A 20,899-nucleotide genomic window follows, 5' to 3' on the forward strand; every position below is an offset into this window, starting at 1 on the left:
TTTCAGCGATTTCAGGTGGCCGCTCGCTCGTTTGCCACCTTATGATATATATTAAAAAAAAACACGCCAATACAACTTAATATCTAACACTTACTTATAATTCAAACTTCAATGACTCGAAAAATTTCTTAGTTTTTAAAGACGTGTTATTATTTAAAATATTTTTTTTCTTTCTAAAATTTGAATATCTTGGTATACAAGAACTGGTTTATTTAAAGTTAAACGCTTAAAATCATCCGTTAAATGTTGCTCTAAACAGTTGAACTGAGATTTAAGGAAATAACACTTCACACGTTCAAGCTTGTTTTAACCTTTGTATAAAATAGTACGTGCACGGCTATATTAAATAGAATATTTTGTTTTTCAAAGAATTGTCAACTGTATTCACTTATGATAGAGTATAAAATGCAATGTGTGTTTTTAGATAAGGCACATGCACTTCGTCGCACGGCCCGGGCCAGACAAATATTTTTCCATTTCCACGCAGACCCTCTACAAATGGAGGATTAAGCATTGTTTCATGCACAACGAATGTTTTCCGGAGTTTATTGGTTATTAATTTCGGGGAATCTTTTATTTTAGTGAATCAGACTTAGTTCGATAGTGTGGCGTTTAATTTTTATTAAAACTTAACGTAATAAAGGTGACAAACAAAAATTAAGAGCTATTTTTTTTATTGTTAAAGTATTATTCATCTTGGTAACCACTACACGTATTCCGTATTAATACTATCACCCCACTCGTCTATCGTAGGCAGAAAGTCACTTAAATCAGACGCGAAGTATCTTGCCTTCAAAGTCACTTTCCACGAGTGGCATCACCTAAACTTGTTTCCTCGGAAATGCATTATAAGGTAACATAAGTGCGGTCCTCCCGCCGGTCACAAAGCCGGCAAATATCGATCAGCAAACAAACGCGGGGCGCACAACAGGCCAGGTGTCCCTCCGCAACCCGCGCGGACCCGGCCACTCCCGCGCCGCCCCGGGCCCTACATCAAAATGACGGAAAACCCATATTGCCTACACCGGGGATGTAAGCACGATTTTATAAGTTAGGGATTTGTGTCAATATTTTAGTAGGACAGTAGATACCCGAAGCTCGCGACGCCGTTACATCTCGCCTTACAATCAAAAACTTTATTAATTTGCCCCCACTTCCCCATAAATGTTAACAGAAGGCAGCACATTTGTTAATCGTTCTCAAGTTTCTCGACAAACTTGGTAGCAAGTATTTTTGTTACACTTTACTAACTCGAAATTAATCTCGTAAGTGTATCGAAAATTATGGAATACATTTTACGTTTCATGCTCCACGTCCTTCGCAAGAAAAATACGAAAATATGAGATCGCGGGAGGAACTTTTGCGGGGGAAGTTTCGCTTGTGTTTGAGACGTTTGGATAGCGGCGCGGCGCTACGAGCAATCTCAGATGCTCAACTGTTGAGCGGCTTGAATTACTTATCTACATGTAATGTTGGAACTACATACTTTTGAGGGTTTCTGATTATTTGATAAATGGAGCTTGTACTTGGTTCTTGGCAAATAAAGACTTATATTTGGCATATTAATTATTTACATAATATAATCAGTTAAGCATACTTTTACAAATATTATAAATATCTATGGTAATTTTTAAATTATTTCATTAATTTGTTTGGTTTAAATCATCAATATGTTTTATATTTATAAACAACTGCTGCGCATCTAAAGAACGTTAAACTTTAAGCGGTTTTGTTCATAAACGGATTGACTGAAGCAAACAAATTGAGTATTAATTTGTAACACTCGACTTCAAAGTTCTTTCGTCTAATTCCCGGCAATTTGCAACGTCACTGCATTCACAAATTAAACGACCGAAAATGAGCAGCCGAGCGCTTTGATCGCGACGACACGAATGCGCCCCGCGGTGCGACGCTGCTACCGAGATAGAAGGAAGTTAACCTTTCAACCGCTACCTCTTCTTAAATTATTCTCCAAGAGATTTTCTAATTTGCCCGCCGCCTTTCCGAGCCGCGAGCGAATACAGTTAGACAAGATTTTCACGTAAGGATTAATAGGCCTAAAGTCGTCCCCGTGAGAGCACCTTTTCCATCCTCCTTAAGAAACGTTTGCCTTACGATGTCGTTCAAGAGTATCATGCAAAAATAAACTTTAACCGCTTAAATATATGATTCATAATGCATGTAATGGTACATGACACATGTCCGCGGGTCGTATTCGCTCCGCGTACGTCCTTTGGGTAATGTTACGTAATAAGCAAGAGAGGAGCGCTGATTTTGTGAAAGGTAAGAAAAGTTATGTTAGTGGATAATTTGTTGTGCTATGTGAAATGAGATTCATACATACAGAAAATTATCGAAAACTCACTATAGTTGTTTTATTTCGATTGGGGTCTTGATTAGTTGTTTTGTATAAAATATTTTTTAAATGTACAAATTAATCATTGTTTATGAAACATTTCATTTTTGTTTTACCAAAGTGGGTGATTAGAAAACAAAGTATTGTTTTAAATCTATTGTTCCCTTCATATTTATCCAAAAGCATCATTATTATAAATAGTTTTTAGTTAAAAAAATATTGCGGATTTTTTTATACTATAATAATATAACTACAGGATTCTATGCAGATATTTATTGCAGCGATGAAAAAAACTGAATTACTTAGGCTATTATTAAATTCCATAAGTTACGAGCCCTTCAAAGTCTCACTCTGGTCCCGTGACCTAATTTAATGCAACCTTATTTTGCTCACTTAATTTGCCTTATTCCTGTTTGCTTTGCGAATGAGGAGGCATTGCGGAAGAGAATTTTTTATTTAGGCCGCCGCCTAAAGTTAATTGAGTGGGCGCGGGACAATCCTGCTGCGGCACGTCCCACCTCTATAAACATTTATTGTAGCTCAACATCCCACTAACTTCACTTTTACAGAGTTTTATGTCCGAAAAATTTACGCTAGGAACGTCGGCTTGCAGCCTTTATTGCTGCCGCGGAATGCGCGGCCGGGGACGCCGTAATTGAATGTAATTTCGTTAGGTTCTTTCGTTTAACGCTGTAAAATAAAATTTTACGTCTTATTTATTGTCACGTGGAACAATATCCGTGCAGCGGTACTGCTCGCTTCCAAACTCCTCACGCACGAAGCAATAAAGTTCGTCCTAATAAACCCGAACAATCAGTGCGCGAATTAATGCGTTTCACTTGCGCTATTCGTCTACGTAACCGATGTATGGAGTGTTATAGCCTTTTTTATCGGCTGTAAAAATAAAACGATTTTCAAATAACTCAACAGCTGATACTCCACATGTGTAAATGATTCAGTTTCTTCAATGCAAGTATACTTTTATGGCCATAAAAGAATCTTAAAATTTAATCAACTGTTACTATGTAACTTCATATACTGTAGCGCAACAAATTAAAAGTCCAAAATATATTTTATTATCTCACTATTATTATAAATGCGTATGATTCAATGAATGGATGGATGTTTCTCTGAAACGGCTTAACTGATTTCGCTGAAATTCGGCATGAATGTAGACATAGTCTGTAAGTATGGATAGGCTACTTATTAGGTTTTTTTTTAATTTCGCGCGGACACAGCTCACGCCACGGTTGTCAGTTCGTATGGTTATAAGGAATTCGATTAAAATAAATTTAAAATTAGTTGATTTGTAATTAAGGTAAAATGAATCGGGAACATGAACAATTTTATGTACAAACACTAACCCCAATATTTATCTAAACAGTTATCGTATATGATAACAAAAACAGGTCACATGGCAACTTATAAGCTTGGACTTTGTGAGAATATGTGAAAATCAATAAGTTATTATCTTTCGTGGGCTTCGGCCAGTCGTATGTCACTTTCGTGACGTCACGTAATGAGCTTTTTAAATGCGCACATTCGTTATGAAAATGTAAACGAATGCCCGAATTTATATGTCAGATAAAAATAATCGAATCAATTCGTTTTAACCCCTTAATTGAATGCTTCGAATTGTTATTTTTAACATCTAACAACTTGAGTTTCGACAGAATGCTTTAAAGAGTTTTTAATTTAAATAGAACTACTTCTTACATTAATGCGAGTAGATTTAATTTGACTGGTGTACAAAAAAAAAACGAAAAATTATTAAATTTTTAAACGAGATTCCTAATATTACGTTTCTCATTTCAAAAGATAGCGAATGTAATTATCTAACATTCTTAGTTTGTATATAAATTGTCCAGTATAATTATAACATATCAATCTATTTATCTATAGAGCAGTTGTATTATGTGTCGTCATTGTAAATTAGGTAGAGTAATGAATCGCTTAATTTCCGCCATATCTAGATGCAGGTCGGAATGCGGTCGCATACCACCATGCACCTAACAACATGCTGACGTACAGACTACTAACATTACTATACTATATCTATTCATCTTATATACTCATATATGTTGTAATATTATTACTCATGCTTCGTCTAATGTCTCTTACATTATACAGTAAAACAATTTAAATCTTACTAATATTATAAATGCAAATTTTTAGATGGATGTTTGCTAAAATATATCTATAAACGACTGCATAGATCTCCATGAAATTTACCATGGATGTAGGATATAGATTGAAAGAACACATAAGCTCCAATTTAAGTTTTTTTTTAATTTCTCGTGGACAGTTTCGCGCGAGACAAATAGTAAGTTAGTATACTGTCAAACATTAAAAAAAATACGTTTTTTTAATGAAAATATGCCATGATATATTCTGAATATAAAATATTCAAGGCCTAAAAACAGACTACGACAAAGATAAAAAGGAAAGAGCGAATATCATAGGGCGCTTAAAAAGGTGTCGACGCATCTTCTGTATCTTAAAAATATGTGTCGTGTTTAGTACGCTATACGCGAGCGAAATGCCATATTTCATTGCATCATTATTTCACTTTCCGCTTTGACTGTTCACCGTAGGGCCCGTTGCCATGGCGACGGCTCTACGGATTTGGTGGCTTCAAACGTAGCTTATCTTGTATACTGTATATAACACGCTCGCGGCGCGGAACAGGGAAACCGCCGACTACGTAAATAGTTTAAGTTTGTTAAACTTGAGTTATACAATATTGTATTATAAAGTCATTTCGGGTAATGTAAGCGGCTTCCAAACTCGATTGAGTCAGCGAGAAGGCGCCGCGCCGCACCGAGGCTGCCTCGCTAATTGGGTTTATTACTTGCACCTGATGCTCAACTATGCAGTATTTCATTTTACCAAATTATTATTTATTTAATCAATATTAAGTAAATCATAAACAATCTGGATGCGCAACGTATGTTTGCGACCAGTAATTAAGGTTTTTTTATAGTATAGAGTGAATAAGCGGCCATCTCCAAAAAATTGTCGATGCATTGCTTACATTTAATTGACAGAGTAAGGAAATGCATAAAGAGTGTAATTCCCCTTCCCATACATTCCAACTCTGCGACTCAAATGCATTTATCTATCCTTTCCCTATAGGAAATGGGTAGGAAGGGGAATAGTACTAGTATTTGGCCTTCGCACACATACTCATCAGACGAAACAAGGAATTCACGCCAGTCTTTTGTGCGGTCGTGGTATTACGTCATTCGTGCAGAAGCTAAAAAAAGCAATTAAATATATTTGTTTTAGGAGAATAAATCAATGTCACGTGTGGGGTACAAATAATTAGACAAAGAAACTTGTACCCTAAATAAATTCGCTTACTAATAAAACATTTAACCTTAGCGAAAAATAAGGGAAGAACGAAAAAAAGAAGCAATTAATTGAGGCCGTGCCGCAACAGTTGCAATATGTGAAGCCATTAATTTAATTCAGTGTACGTGCGGGCCCGAGACACGGTTTTATACCTTAATTGAGATTTAAGAACAGCTCGGGGGCGGGATGTTTTTGTGTTTGTGCACCCCAGACCCCGCAACCCGCAACCCTCGCCCCAGGCATCGTTCCCCGCGTGTCCCACTAAGCCGCTGATATACAGACCCCAAACCCAGTAATTTTGTTCTGACTTCTCAGTCCTTACAAGAATATCTGATCTTCGATGTTAAAGTCAGGTTTTATTTTAATTTAAATATACAAAGTTCTGAACTGTGTCGTGATGTAATTGTTTCCAAAACTTTTTATCTATTAATAACATTTTATAATTATAATCTATACTTAAATTTTGAATCTAATCCGTTCTAAATACTCATATAATATTCAGTTATCTATTATTAGGGCGCGCTTTCGTATCGCGTGCTTAAAAGCTTGTGTGTGAAATAAACTTAATATATTATTCTCAAAGCAGGTAACAAGACACTTTATATCCGTACAAACTTCATACAAAATTCGTTGTATCTAATTCGAAGCTTATCTTGCCATCTGTAATCTCGCTCGCCTCGCTACCGCGGGATACCTTCGATGCTTACCTCCCCTGCCCTTCCCTCAGCCCCCTTCCCCGTAAGATGTTCCCTCAAGAGCCCTCAGCCCTTGAGTTCTTGGTCGAAGTTCATAATACCCTATTAGCGGTACACACGACCACAAAACGACGAAATTCAGAGCTAAGCTACGATATTGTTTTCGTATGTTTCCTTGTATTTCCGAATATAATATACGTTCTTAATTTTAAAGAAAATTATTATAAAGTAAACAAATTACAAATACCTTTTACTTTCTTTTAGTATTTTTTTATTATTGAATTTCAAAAGACGAAACTCTATATTTAAATGGCTTGTAAAAAATTGATTAGTAATAACTGCCCTTAATTACTGAAATGATCTTTATATTATATTTGACTAAACTATAATTTAGAACTAATATATTTCGTATCATTTTAACTATAAGTAGATTCCATAAATTTGTAATAGGAAAGAAAAAAATAACATCGAAATAATGCTATTAAAATACTCGTAATTATGTTGGGGCGAGGGCGACATGTTTCAGGGCATTTCGACCAGTGAAGATACAATTTGTGTGTCGTCCCGTCCCATGGGACTGAGGCTTCAAACTCACCGAAGCAAATTATAAAACTGTTGACAACCTTTAATTCTTTTCCCATGCGACCAAAAATACACATTTGTATAAGAAAAATCATTACAAATGTTTGCAATTTTACCTATTAACCTATTGTTCTACCAGAATTAAAAAACTCAAAAATCTGTTAAAAGTAGACTTGGCGCAGTATTAAAAGGCACTTTCACAGCCAAAGCGTGAAAAATGTAAGCCCTTAATCTGTAGCTAACTTGTTGGCTCTCGGGTGAGAGCGCTTTTATCCATTCTTTGTATTATGACTAACACACTTCGTTTCTCTCCGTTTATATATAATACTACTTTATGTCACTATCTTTAATGTATCATTATTTAAGTAATTTAACTTTATATAGAGCAGGTTTTGAATAATATGTGTTATACGCAAGTTTTTAAATAGATAAGAGACGCTACTTAGGAAACATATCATCATCGTAATATTCAGTCTGCATCGTCCACTGCTGACGTAAGCCTACGTAAGCAATCGATGGGGATTGCCACAATGCCCGGTCCTGTGCCGCCCGCATCCAGTGGACACAATTAAGTACAAAAAGCGTTTTGCGACTTAAGAAAACAGTCTGACAATAACTATTCTTATCGACTTCAGGACTAGTCCTTAAAAATATATATTGATAAGTTTGCTCCGGTTAAATTGTCAGTTGTATTTGAATAAAGTAATTACAATTATGAAATTCAAGTCAACATTTAACTTTCCACCGATAATTCAATAGCAACGTGGCGACTCGTGGATGTTATTTTACAAGTGCTACGAACGTCCCGTTAGTGGAATTAGTGTAATGGAATCGCAGATAGTTTGTGCATGCGACGTACGGCAGCAATTGTCCGGCGGACCGGCGACCTAATGTGATCGTATAAAACACAGACAGCTGTTAAACACACGTGCACCTACCAACATGGTCCATGTACGAATGAAAGCGCACACGCTACGCCGTAGCGCCAGCGTCCGGTGCAAATTGTAGCCCGCGCCTACGGCACCGGATACACGACTAAATCGGAATTACAGATAAACGGCAAGTATTTTATAAAGCTCTGAGGGATATCATTTTATACATATTCAGTTTTTTTTACAGTCGTAATAACTAACACTCGTTTATTCAGTGACGTTAAAAAAGAAAAAGGATTGGAGTAGATTTATGTTACAAATATTGGAAAATATATCGATGTATCAATTACGGAATCGATTTATTTATTTACATTTTGTAGATAGATGTGATTGTATAGAAATACAAAAATTTGTGATGTTGCTTTTTTAATGATCCAATATGCTTTAGAGCAATAGATAAATGTATAAAAATGTCATGTTTGATTTATGTATGATTTGAAAATATCGTTACAAATATGTAAAGCATTATATAATAATTAAGAGTTTTACTAGACATATGTAAGAAAATGCTGTTGGTATAAAATTATGCCAGCTGGTCAGATTCATCCAAAGTCGTTGATGAATTTATGAATAAATTAATTATAACCAGTATTGTGAACAATCATAAGGAATATGTAAAAGCTACAATGGTATTGTGTAAACGAAATATTTTATTATAAGAAATAGGGCTTAAGGCATCGATTGCATTTATTAGCAAAACGCATATTAATCTATGGAAGTAACGTATGTTATATGCAACATAACAAATAAGAGAAATGTAGAGAGAATATAGAACTCAAAGGGTACAATACCCATTAACACGGATTTGAGGGGACTTAGAACGATCCTCTGTGAATGGGACTAGTGAAATGCGGCTTTGCAGACTGGAGGCCGCTCTGTAAATTCGAGAGTTAGAATTCAGGCGCCGGTCACGTGACGTCGACGTCACGTTGCGTAAGGCGATTTATGCGCAAAGCATAAGCTCATGGAATGCTTTAAGCTGCTTAACATACAACCTGTTTTGTAATTGTAAATATTTATTAATTTAATATTAAATGGAAAATAACTTTGTAACTGAAGAGCACACGAGCAGTAAATTGATGGAGGCAAATGAGGCTTATTTATTTATTTTACTTATTTTTGATAGCTTTAGAATAGTTCTGACGTAAAAGGTATATTAAAACTTTTGGAAACAAATAAAACCCTTATCACTTTACCCGTTTGTTTTTTCTATAACGCGCTTTTACTCTCAATATTTTATTAATGAACGCTATCCCGAGAACGTTTGAAGGAATAATATAAAATGTGAAAATGTAAAAGTTTTTGAGCGGGTGTTATGTCCCTACAGGCGCAGACCGCAGCCACGTCCCGTCAAACTATTAGGATAACTATTTCACGTTACAGCAACCCTTGAATGCAGAGAACCCAAGTGTTCAGATAAATCAAATTAAAACACATAATATATGCGGTAACAACGAACACACAGAAAACAGGCGTGAAGTGGAAGCAATTCCGCGTTTCGTCTGATGAGTGTGCGTGTGTCTCTTTCACTTCCCATCCTTTTTCTAATAAGGAAAGGATGGGAAATAGAAGTGGACTTTCTGGATGAGAGGATGCATGGAAAGGGAAAGTATTTTCTCCCTGTGCATCCTTTCCTCCGTCGATTACAGGTAGACAACGCATATGCAATTGCGTATGTCTATGGGCAACGGTCACTTCGCTATTTCAGCGATTTCAGGTGGCTTTTTATTTTTGCAAGAATTCAATTATCAAGAATCAAAGAGCACCAATTTTTTATGTCTAAAAAAATTTTCATAACATTTCATTTGCAAAGCTTGAAGCAAAAATATCATTTCGAATGTTTAACTGGCGACTTCAAATTAAACCGCGATGCGTGCATGCAAAGCACTTTGTCACAACTAAAACAGTAAAGCCATCTCGTTGAATATTAAATCTGAAAACAAACATAACCGAGTTTGCAGTACTCTGTGGTAGCAATGCCTCCACATGTCTGAGCTCACGCGACCTGACATATTTATTATTTATTTGGGAATTCTCGAGGCGCGCCGTACGCCGTACGCCGCCCGCCGACGCTCCAGCCAGAATTATGGAAAAATAACTCATCTCCGATCCGACGACATATTGACTTTGCCCACCGACGGGAAAATAGAGGCGCGTATCCTTTTGGGAATTGCATCGATACAAGCTTGTTTCGCTTATTTTGTGTCTGTGAAGTGTTATTGCTTCTTGACCGGTAATTAGATTTTTATATGGTTATTAATAGGCCTATGAAGCTTTATCTTATATTATTAAATATAATATTGCCTTAGCTAAACAACAATTATAATATTTTTAGCGCAATTTTTGTGGTTTATAGTTTAAAAGGATTGGCAACAGATTAATATTTTTAGCGATAATATTAACCTTTTTAATTATTATTAATATTTATTATTAATATCTTTTTCAACTTCAAAACGCCAGAGAAAACATTTTGAATAATCTCTTATGTTATTCTCCGTGTATACGTGATCATGGAGCTCTTTAAAGTGAAACAGACGCCTGAAGTTTCAAAGACTTTAAATCCTTGACATTGATTTGGGATTTAAAGCTTATCCGCAACGATGAGGCTACGTGTAACGCTGTATGTACCTGACTTATTTAGTAACAGGCCTATATTGCTCAATGTTAAAATTTAATTTACAATTCTTGACTCTTTGCAAGAATTGTAAACAACAACAACAACAATAATGCCAGATATTAAGCGCTACGCATATGCTACGATACTGCTACGCGGTCATTGGTCTTTACTGGCGTAGACAGGAAGTAGTTCAAAAAAAGTAGTATTATTATGTAATATAACTAAATAATTATTTTACGATTAAGTTAAGAACTTTCTAAGGCTGTTACACTAATTATGAAAGCAATCGTCGCTATAACTTTCTTATTCATTTTTTAAAAAACAATATGTTATCATTAATATATCTCGAAAACATTCAAAGATTTCAATAACCCACGATCATTGAATAAAGTTAGCTCATAACATTTTTATTGTACAATAAGAGTTCCGGCTAGGCGTAGACAATATAATACGAGTATTCGTTTGGTATCGAAGTGGAGTGGTCGGGGCTTTCGTCGCACTCCACTCGTTTACGTTAAGTGACTTAGAAACTGCGATTATTGACTTCAAGCGAATAAACTCCTGATATTCGCCGCTGTTATTATTTCGCGATATTGGAGCCACACCACTCGTAACTTTTCACATTTTGCCAATGTTTTAGATATTTTGTCGTTTGCTTTTATGTAACAAAGGTTTATCTATATTGATTTTTTCAACTTATCATGTACATAAAATGGGGAATATTTTTATAAATCTTAAAATGATTATTTCCACTACATATGATTGTTTCAATCTGATCATTTGTTTGCTGCATTTTATTTGTAAGGAGTCCTCAAAATTACGTAAAAAATACTTCATGAAAAAATAAAGTAATAGTGTTTGATGTATTAAAAATCGTCTTTACAAGATAAGATTTAGGTAGCTAGCTATTTTATATTTATGTAAGGTAAATAACAGTTTAATTAAACGAAGTATCTTAATAGCATTAAATTTAAATGCAATTAAAATATCGTAAGTGATAGGGCGTCGAACTCTCAAACTCATTGCCAGTAACCGCGACGCCACGAAAACTCTGCGAGCAATCTTAAAAACTTTTAATCGAGCGCTTCACAAACAACTCATTAAGCATTTAAACTTTAATTCCGTCTACACAGAGTGTAAACCATAAAAGGCTCCCTAAAAATCGTATAAACTTTTTATTCGTGAGATTAGAAAGGTGGCGGCGCTATCGGGTAATAAAGAGGAGATAAACAGAAGCTGTAAGCACAGACTGCTTGTAAACTATTTTCCATGTCAGCGAAAGTGCGCTATTATTAAAGACAAGTTTATAGCACGCGCGCATACCGCCGCGCCCCCTACCGCATGCCGCCGTAAACCTCAGCTCAGGTGATAAAGTGGCTCGCGGCTTGTGAATACCGCTGGCATTTTAGCGAGCGTACTCTCGCATTATTTCGACACTTCTACACTCGATAAATGTACTGATTTTCTCTTTGTAGTTTTCAATACATCTAAATTATGTGTAGCATCAAAAACAAAAGAATGATATGAGGAAAGTTACTTTTCAAAACCAAAATAGGATTAAACTGTTAAAAGTTCTTTCATTTTTAAACTAGTCAATCTATTACTATATTGTATCTATTACTTCCCTTTGTCTATTTATTTCCCGTCCATGGTCGATAGCGTCACTTCCGGCGACTGAATGATATCCGGCTTCCGAGTTTCACATCCGGTCCGTGGTTTCACCAGTAAATTGACAATTGTGTCTTGTTGCTTAGTTTGTAATTTAGTGGTCCTTCGAAAACTAATCTAAATTATTTTATAGATGTAGTAATTTTTTTTTTTCAAAATCAATTCTTTCTTATATCAATTTAAATAAGTTACATATTTGTAAGAAATAATTGTTTTATTATAAATTGTAATACAGTTTTAAATAATGTATTAGATTTTGAATAGACGAATAAGAAAATAAATCCAATTTATGTTGAATTTACTTCAGGGGAGTGCATAAAATAAATCACTCACATACTTGTTGACTTTCTCAAGTAGTTCTAGTTTTATTGTGCGTGAGACAAGAGGAAGGGTCGCGCGTAAGTTTTGTCCCACTTATAAGGATAAAAACTTGTCGAACTTCAATAAAAGCCTGAGTTATTAGCCTCAAGAACATCCCATACTTGAGTTTCTATTAAGAGGTATTTATTGAACCCTTATCGAAACAACAATAAGAAGTACAGGTAAATAAATAAATCTTCAATTGATATGAATTTCGTATAAGACAAAAAATAATATGAGCTATTGTCGATAATGCTACGCAGTGAGTGATTGTTTGCGTTTCCCAAATAAACAGACGAATGAAGGTTTGTTCTTGTAAAATATATATTTTTCCCCTTTTAGAGTTTTCTGTGTCTAATAGTCTTATTTTTTATTACAAAATGTTAATAGCTTACGTGTTCATCATCTGCTCACTATACATCCCCACCGAGGGGCTCGGAGCCTATCCTAAGTTAAGGATGATTAGGCCATAGTCAACCACATTGGCCCAGTGCGGGTTGGTTGACTTCACACATATCTTTGAATTTTTTCACAGATATGTGCAGGTTGCATCACGATGTTTTCCTTCACCGTAAGAACCTCGGATAAATGTACATATGTAAATCAGAAATCGAAAAACACATTGGTACATGGCGGGATTAGAACCCAGGACCAGCAGAATTCAAGTAAAGTCTGAGTCTGAGTCACCGACTCTCTTGACTTGCGTGTTTATTAATAACAAATACTATCGTTCCTTTGTTTTTTTAATTATATTCATATTAAATAAGTATTTATTCCTACCATAACTAAAAAAAATTATGAACTAAACGTCGAAATGAAATCTCAAGTTCGAAAAAGACTTATCTTTAAAGGAGTAAGTAGTAATGTATTAATGTTGGGTTCTATCTCATTATAACCCCGGATGCTTGTACAACATATTCCGTCAAATAAAGTTATTAAAGGCCTTTTCCACTGAGCGGCAATCTAATCGTAAATGTTATTCCTGGTAGTTGCGATAACGCTTGTGCTATATTGCACAAAGATAGCAATCATGCTTGACTAGTGTTAGTGGAAAAGGGTTTTTAGTATAACTTAATGCCAACATGCTTCAATATTTCTTGGTTTATATTAAGTATAAGTTGGATCGTTCTCGTTTTCCCTCGAATCGATCCATCAAACCGACCGCGAGCCGCCTGTTGCCGATCGTGTTTTGTAAACTCTTTCATTTATCTAATGAGTTTGTCCGCCGCTTCGTGTTTATGAAGCTCGTGTTTGTTGGGGCGTCAGCGATATTTTTATGACGTCGATAATTTTATTGACTGGAAGCCGAATGTGCTAAATTTAACCGCCGCGACGCAAAATTATAAAGTTATAATTATGGCTGAATAATTTATGTTTTAAATAGCCATTTAAAAAGAAAAAAAAAGAGGTGCTTACTAATGTATTATAACTGTTAAGAATAAAAATTTGCGAAGGTTTTTTTTTTAAAGAATAATCTGACCAATATTAAAGTTTATTTAAGTAAAATCTGGGGAAGGGAGAGGAGACAAAGTGCAACCGCAAGAAAGCTCTCTGTCAGACTTAATGTTGGATTCGAGCTTAAGCAGATCTGAAATGCGTTGGCCTTAATCCACTTAGAATAACAACAGGGCTAATGTCTGCTGCCGCAGAACTTCGCCATTTCTTATTGTCTCGTGGCTCGGGGATTTCCTACCAATTTATTGTAGGTGGGTACGTTATAATAAAGTCATGTAAAAGATTGCCGGTTTCAACCAAAGTGCGACATCGTTTGATTCCAAAGTCTTAACTTTAAGACAAAATTATACCCATTTATAATTAACAAACTGTCAATTAATTGTAATTTTTTTTTGGTAATGTTTGTAACAAAGGTGTCTATTGTGTTTTAATTAAACAAATGAAACCGGTCACTCGATATGAACGTCACTTTGCGGCGGCCGTCCGTCCCGTGCGCGTAATCAATACGTATACCCATATCCCAATTAAAACGGGAACAAAGCGGCATAGAGCCGGTCTTTATGGCATTCATCCGACAAAAAGGCGCCACGGAAGAACGACAAGTGATCGCTAGCTACAGCGGCCAACTTCCCCGAACGGTGTTCATTAGAACTTGGGCTTGTATGAATTTCAACTAACTTTCCAATGTAATGAACACCAAAAGCGTCTAAGTTTTGAGCGGTTCGAAATTTTAATACAACCATACACCGACGCCGTCTTCTTGTTTTGAAGAACAAAGTTTTATAGCCTTAAGCTCAAAGTGTGCGAAGTTAATACTAGCGCCTGTTCGAAAAAAACTGCAATGTATTTGCAAGAATTATTTGCTGTTGCGAAATATTTGTCCGTATTAATTGTAAAGGCCTGAGGTACCATTTCAACCGTTGCTAATATTAAACAGTGCTGACTGTAAGAATGTGTAAGATTCTTTACATCTGAACATGTACTTCTAAACTTGCATACAATATTCTTTTCAGAATAATTGCTACTATATATGGCTTAGTTAGGTGGAATATTATTATATTTTAACAAGCTAAAGAGCCTGTAAGTTGGAATATAATACCGACATGCACGGTACGCGATCGCATAACGTTCTTGTTACTAATATAATAACTTCTCGGTTCATTTAATTAACAATTTCCAAGATAATGTTTAGAATTTAACGGCAACGTGGCTCAGTTAACTTTACTAGATTTCTAACGCGAAATATTTGTGTTATATATAATACTATCAAGGATATCACTATGTTGCATAAAAGCTGTATTAATTAATAATTCTTATAACCAGCGTCAAAATGCGACTAATTTTGAAATACCGAAACATGTTTAGGAGATTTAGAATCATTAATGTTAAAAAAGTAATATAATAGAAGACAAATAATATTTGATAATGTGCTTTGTCTTGAAATGTATCTAAACTTTGGCATTTTTAGTTAATTTATTAATAATTTATTGAACGGTCCACCAGCCCAATATTTCAGTTTCAAAAAAACATCAATCCAAAATGCCGTGATAGAAATGTCACTATTTTGTTTAAATATTTCGATGGAATTAATTCAAATTTAAAGGCGCTGTATATTAAATATAGCGGAATCGAGCGTTAGCTGGCATTGGTTGACTACGGAATTTAATTCGAGAAGTTACAATACCGCCTCTTTAGTTGTCGACCCCTTTCACTACGAAGATACTTCAAAGGGTCCGCCAGCCCGATATTTAATATACCGTATCTTCTATTCGACGTAACTTTTATTGGATGATTAAAAAAAACTATAAAATGTAGTCTTAATGTTAAATCCCCGCAATTGTCTTGTATTTATTTAAATACTAGCTGTCGCCCGCGATTCCCGTCGATAGGAATAAAAAACTTAATAAGTAGCGTATGTCTTCTACCAGACAATATATCTACATTTGAGCCAAATTTCATTAAAATCCGTCGAGCCGTAAACTTACGCAATTTTTTTCTAATTTCTCACCATAAACTAATACTACGATTTTATCTTTGTTTTCCGAAATCAAATGGTGCCAGTGGTGACATAAATATTTGTCAATTTATTTCAATCTCATAACTGGAGTGAAAAACTGACGGATAAAGGTTTTAGCTTTTTTCTCAACTCAACGCAACGAAATATTAAATCAATAGAATCAGACGCGAAAATAATTTCATACAAATTTTAATTATTTCACTTCGCTGGTAAAATAAGTCGTGCAAATGTTGAGTGTCATGTGGGCGACACACGGTGGTAACACCCGCATCGCTTATCACCTCGATACGCAAGCGGACTGGCTAATGAGACGATCAATACCCACACTATTCTTATCAACACTCCAAACTTTTGTTATGAAAGTAACGCTGTCCGTTTTATTGTCCGACCTACATGTTCTCTGATAAAACTGAAATCCAGTTTTATCTTTACCCAAACATTTGACCGGTTTAAGAGATTATTTGCGAAAAATTTAAGTTATATTTTTCATTCCGAAATATTAAAAAAATCATAAGGTTCTTGAAAATAAAATCGGTCTTATGATTTTTATTCTTTTACTTGTATCTTTTTTCGGATTAAATATTACGGTTAAAGATTTTGGACGTTTTATTCAATAATAAAATGTTACGTCTTATTTGATTAAAAAATATATAAAGGATTTTTTATCTTGTTGAAATTTAATTATCTTCTTATATAATTTAGTAACACGACTTGATTTAGCTTGGTACATACTTTTTTCATTTCAGTAAGTATAATATTTAGTAAAAAGTATTAGAAATATTGATATTTCAAAAGATGTTTAAAAATTTTAAAACGCAAGTTTTTCTTCTCTGATATTAAAACTCAATTTAAAATAATGCAATTGAGATTTTTTTATTCAACGTAAAAACGTAGTCGGTAATTGAATTTTTTGTTTTTTAGAGTTTTATTAAAGCATTTTAAATTCATTAATATGACAAAGAAAAGTGTAATTTGTCATTTTTAAAACAAATTCAACGTATTACTTGCATAATAAAAAATATTATTACGCAATGTAAAAATATGACGCGGTAAAAATGTACCGAAAAATACGTCGAAACGTAACGATTGATAAAAATCTTTAAAATAAATTTATTAACCCGACAAGAATATCGTCTTCACGCGCTACTCGTTAAAGAGACAAAAAAGGTCTCCAACGGGTAGTTATAAAAAAACGCTTAATATCCTCGGAAACTGTTAATAGAAAAGAGAAAAGCGGCCGCGGGAGGAGAGTTTCCGAGCTGTGTCCGGCGCTGCCTTGCAACCTGTTGCCGCCGGCACCGCCTTCCGCCCCTTCGCACTTAGAATTTCCGTATACCCACATAAAAACATATTTTTCTCCCAAAAATGATGTAAAAATTCTGAAAAGTAAAAAATTATTCACCACTTACCTTTCGATGTCTTCGGACCCGTCATCGGTTTTAAATTTTTTTAACACAAAATAATTATAACAAAACCCAAAAGTAAAACAATTTTAATTTAAATCAGTAAAATACTTAACAAGATATATTAAAAATAAACTGAAATTATTAGAAGGCACCAGAAATATTAAGATTCGAACTTAAAAAATTTGAACATAAAGTAACTTAGGAAAATTAATGTTGCGAGTTTTGCACGAGCGGCTTTCGGGAAGGCTGAGGAGCGAATGATCAGAGAAGATCAGGAGAGCGCGGTCCCGACGGCGCGGCCGACTGCAGAGTGCTAGCGGGCCGATCGGCGCCGGGCCCCACCCCTGACGCAGGCGCGTTGACGGCGCCCGCCCGCGCCCGCCCGCCCGCCGCCCGCCCCGCCGCCCGCCGACCGACATCCTCCTAAAACTGGAAAAGTGACTCCTCCAATGTAGATACACCATTATGTACTAAATAAATATTGTATTGTAAAAGATGACGCCATTCGTAGGTATATAATTTTGACCCAGTTAAAGCATTTGACTCTTCTCTTCGAGCTTTTCCGGAACCTTATGATTTTCTTATTCTCATACTCTATAAAATTTCATCTGCTGCTTCCGTAATAACCGCCCATTAACCGAACATAGCGTACGAACCGTGAGAGGGAAAGAGTACAATACTTTGAGCTACATTTCTTGGATTATTCGTTTGAAGTACGCAGATAAGTTCTGTTTCTATGCTCCTCGACGACTGTGTTGTACAATTCTTTTATAACGGAAAAGTATCCGTTTCTAAGCGTGATATCATAGCCTCGGGGTAGACTTTGGAATTTTGTCATTATTTTATGATCGCTCTCAAGAAAAACGCGCATTTCGTACGCGTATGGCATGTTGTACTTCATAAAGACAAAGTCCACGCTGTGTCCGCAGACGGGCTTTCTGTTCATTTCAATTATGGAAGAATTGGTCAGGTATTCAATAAAACCGTATTTATGGTTTACTTTCGATGTGATTTCTGCAGCCTTATCCCTCAACTTGTCAGTTTCAATCGCGCTGCTGTTGACACTAGCGAAAGGATAAAGCAAAGAGTGGCCGTCGCGTCGTATGGACACGTATGCCCTTAACTTGTTTTTATATCTGTTCAGTACGTCCAGTATGAACGATGTCTCGCTTTCAGAGAATGGTTTTTTACCAGGATAATTGTGATCGAAGCCGTTTAGTATTATCCCGCAATCGGTGAAAGATTCGTCGAAGTTACGACTTATATCTACACCAGCACTGCGATCATCTTCAGAAAATCTTAAATTCTTTTGCCAATTTCCTGGAGTCTAGAAAAGAAAATCAAAGTAAGATTACATTATTAATAATATTATTAAAATATTATTATTTAATAGACCATTATTATTATCTGAACTGATGCGCACCCTGTACCAATGTTCAACTTGTATTGAAGAAGTTACAAGAAACCAAAACGACAAGTACCTAAACGTCATTTTTGCTTGACTGTACAGACTAAATATAATTTAAAAAAAAATCCACCGCAGAAACACTAATATGAAACATATTTTATCACAGTGCTTAGAGCCCAAACCATAGTAATGTTATCTTATGAACTTACGTATCTGGTGAATTCTCTACCGTCTGGATTAGTACTGGGTAGTACAACCCATCGAGCATTTTTCAACATGTAAAGATTCTCTTTGCAAGCGACAAGCTGTTCAATGACAAACAGAGCAAAGTTGACAGGCTCTATACCTGCTTGTTGGCCCGCTTCTAGCAAAATAACGGGCCTACCACTCCTCACTGTCGCATTGTCATGAGGATGCTTTAATAAAACCTGTTTGGTTATAAAACTATCAATATATCATCGTAATAATTAAATTGACAATACATTTTATTTAAATACTAGCTGTCGCACGCGACTCCGTCCGCGCGGTATTAAAAACAATGTTAATAAGTATGTGTTCATCTAGACTATATTTTATATCTATGCCAAATATCAGCGAGATCCATGCAGCCATTCTAGAGATACCTTAAAACAAACATCCATCCATCCAAACATTCGCATTTATAATATTAGTAATATGAAATTAATGAACTTAAAAAATAATTCAACAACTTACCTCATATAAATTTCGTTTTTGAAAAGTTAATGTTTGATTATCAACTGATACGAATCTACCGCAATACTTTTCAATAGCCTTTAAGTAGATTGTTATCTGCATTCGAATAAATTAAAATGTAAATCATAATCAAGTACTTTTTAGGGTTCCGTACCTCATAGAAAAAAAAACGGAACCCTTATAGGATCACTTTGTTGTCCGTCCGTCCGTCTGTCAAGACCCTTTTTTTAATTTCTTGTAATAATGTAATTCTAATAAGAGCATATGAAAATGTTTAAACTAAATAATATACTAAAATTTAAACCGACAGTTCTTGGACACACTATTGAACTTTTATCTATAAAATACTACCTGTCGCCCGCGACTCCGTCAGCGCAACATTAAAAATAAACTTAAATGTCTCAGTGTTCTTCCAAACTATGTTCTACATCTATGCCAAATTTCAGCGACATCCATGCAGCTGTTCTAGAGATACCTTTGGACAAACATCCGTCCATCGATGTATTCCAAAAATTCGTATTTGTAATATTAGTTAGGGATACTTTTAGACATTATTTTTTATAATTCTTTGGCGCGAATGACGTGATTTCGTTACAAAGTCCAGTGTCAGAATGAATATGAGGGGACACAAACGTAGACACCCTAGTAAGGATAGTGTTGAGTCAATATAGCGGCTCATATCCGGATCCACATCCTAACAATACTTAGAAATTATCATCAACGGGCATAAATAAAACGATCAGCGCATGAAATATCTTACAGCAGTGCTCCCCATTTCTGCATTTTCAACGCAAGGAACTTCATTGGCGTTTAGTAAATCATCTAACATATTTGAATAGCAACTATTCATTTCTTTACATCTGAAATAAAAAAAGAAACACAATTTAATTAAACAACGTCCATAGTCCACGCGTACTAAAAAGGACTAATCAGTGGTTTCCATTCGGAAATATTGATAATTACAAGAATCTTTTGTGTAATAATTATTAAGGTAACAGAATGAATTTTACTTACCCACAATATTGAAGTACAACAAACTCTATAAATCCTATAATAAAAACATAGCAAGTAAATTAATGTCTATCATTAGCTTACAAATATGTATTTTTAAAATTAGAATTTGTTTCGTTACAAAGTCCAGTGTCAGAATGAATAGTGAGGAGACAAAAACGTCGACTTTTTAGTAAGGCTAGTGTAGATTTTCTTCCTAACAGTTTACTAAAATATTTGTATAATATCGTACCGGCTAATGAAAAACATATTATAATGTATATATTTTTCGACTTCATCTCTGATGTAATTGAATATGTTACAATCAAAAACATATAGCAAATG

At 35.1% G+C, this 20,899-nt stretch overlaps 1 protein-coding gene across 1 annotated transcript; it reads right to left on the bottom strand.

Annotated features, from left to right (window-relative positions):
* Nucleotides 1-17,843: 17,843 nt before the first annotated feature.
* Nucleotides 17,844-20,892, bottom strand: LOC106114150 (zinc carboxypeptidase). Its single transcript, XM_013307247.1, has 6 exons — nucleotides 20,808-20,892; nucleotides 20,579-20,612; nucleotides 20,325-20,424; nucleotides 19,565-19,660; nucleotides 19,060-19,278; nucleotides 17,844-18,769 (listed from the first exon to the last, which is right to left on the bottom strand). The coding sequence occupies exons 1-6, from the start codon at nucleotides 20,887-20,889 to the stop codon at nucleotides 18,143-18,145; spliced, it is 1,158 nt and encodes a 385-aa protein (XP_013162701.1). The 5' UTR covers nucleotides 20,890-20,892; the 3' UTR covers nucleotides 17,844-18,142.
* Nucleotides 20,893-20,899: the final 7 nt, after the last annotated feature.

The sequence above is a fragment of the Papilio xuthus genome, unplaced genomic scaffold (assembly GCF_000836235.2).
Source record: "Papilio xuthus unplaced genomic scaffold, Pxut_1.1 DF828142.1, whole genome shotgun sequence".
In the NCBI taxonomy this organism is placed as follows: Eukaryota; Metazoa; Arthropoda; class Insecta; order Lepidoptera; family Papilionidae; genus Papilio; species Papilio xuthus.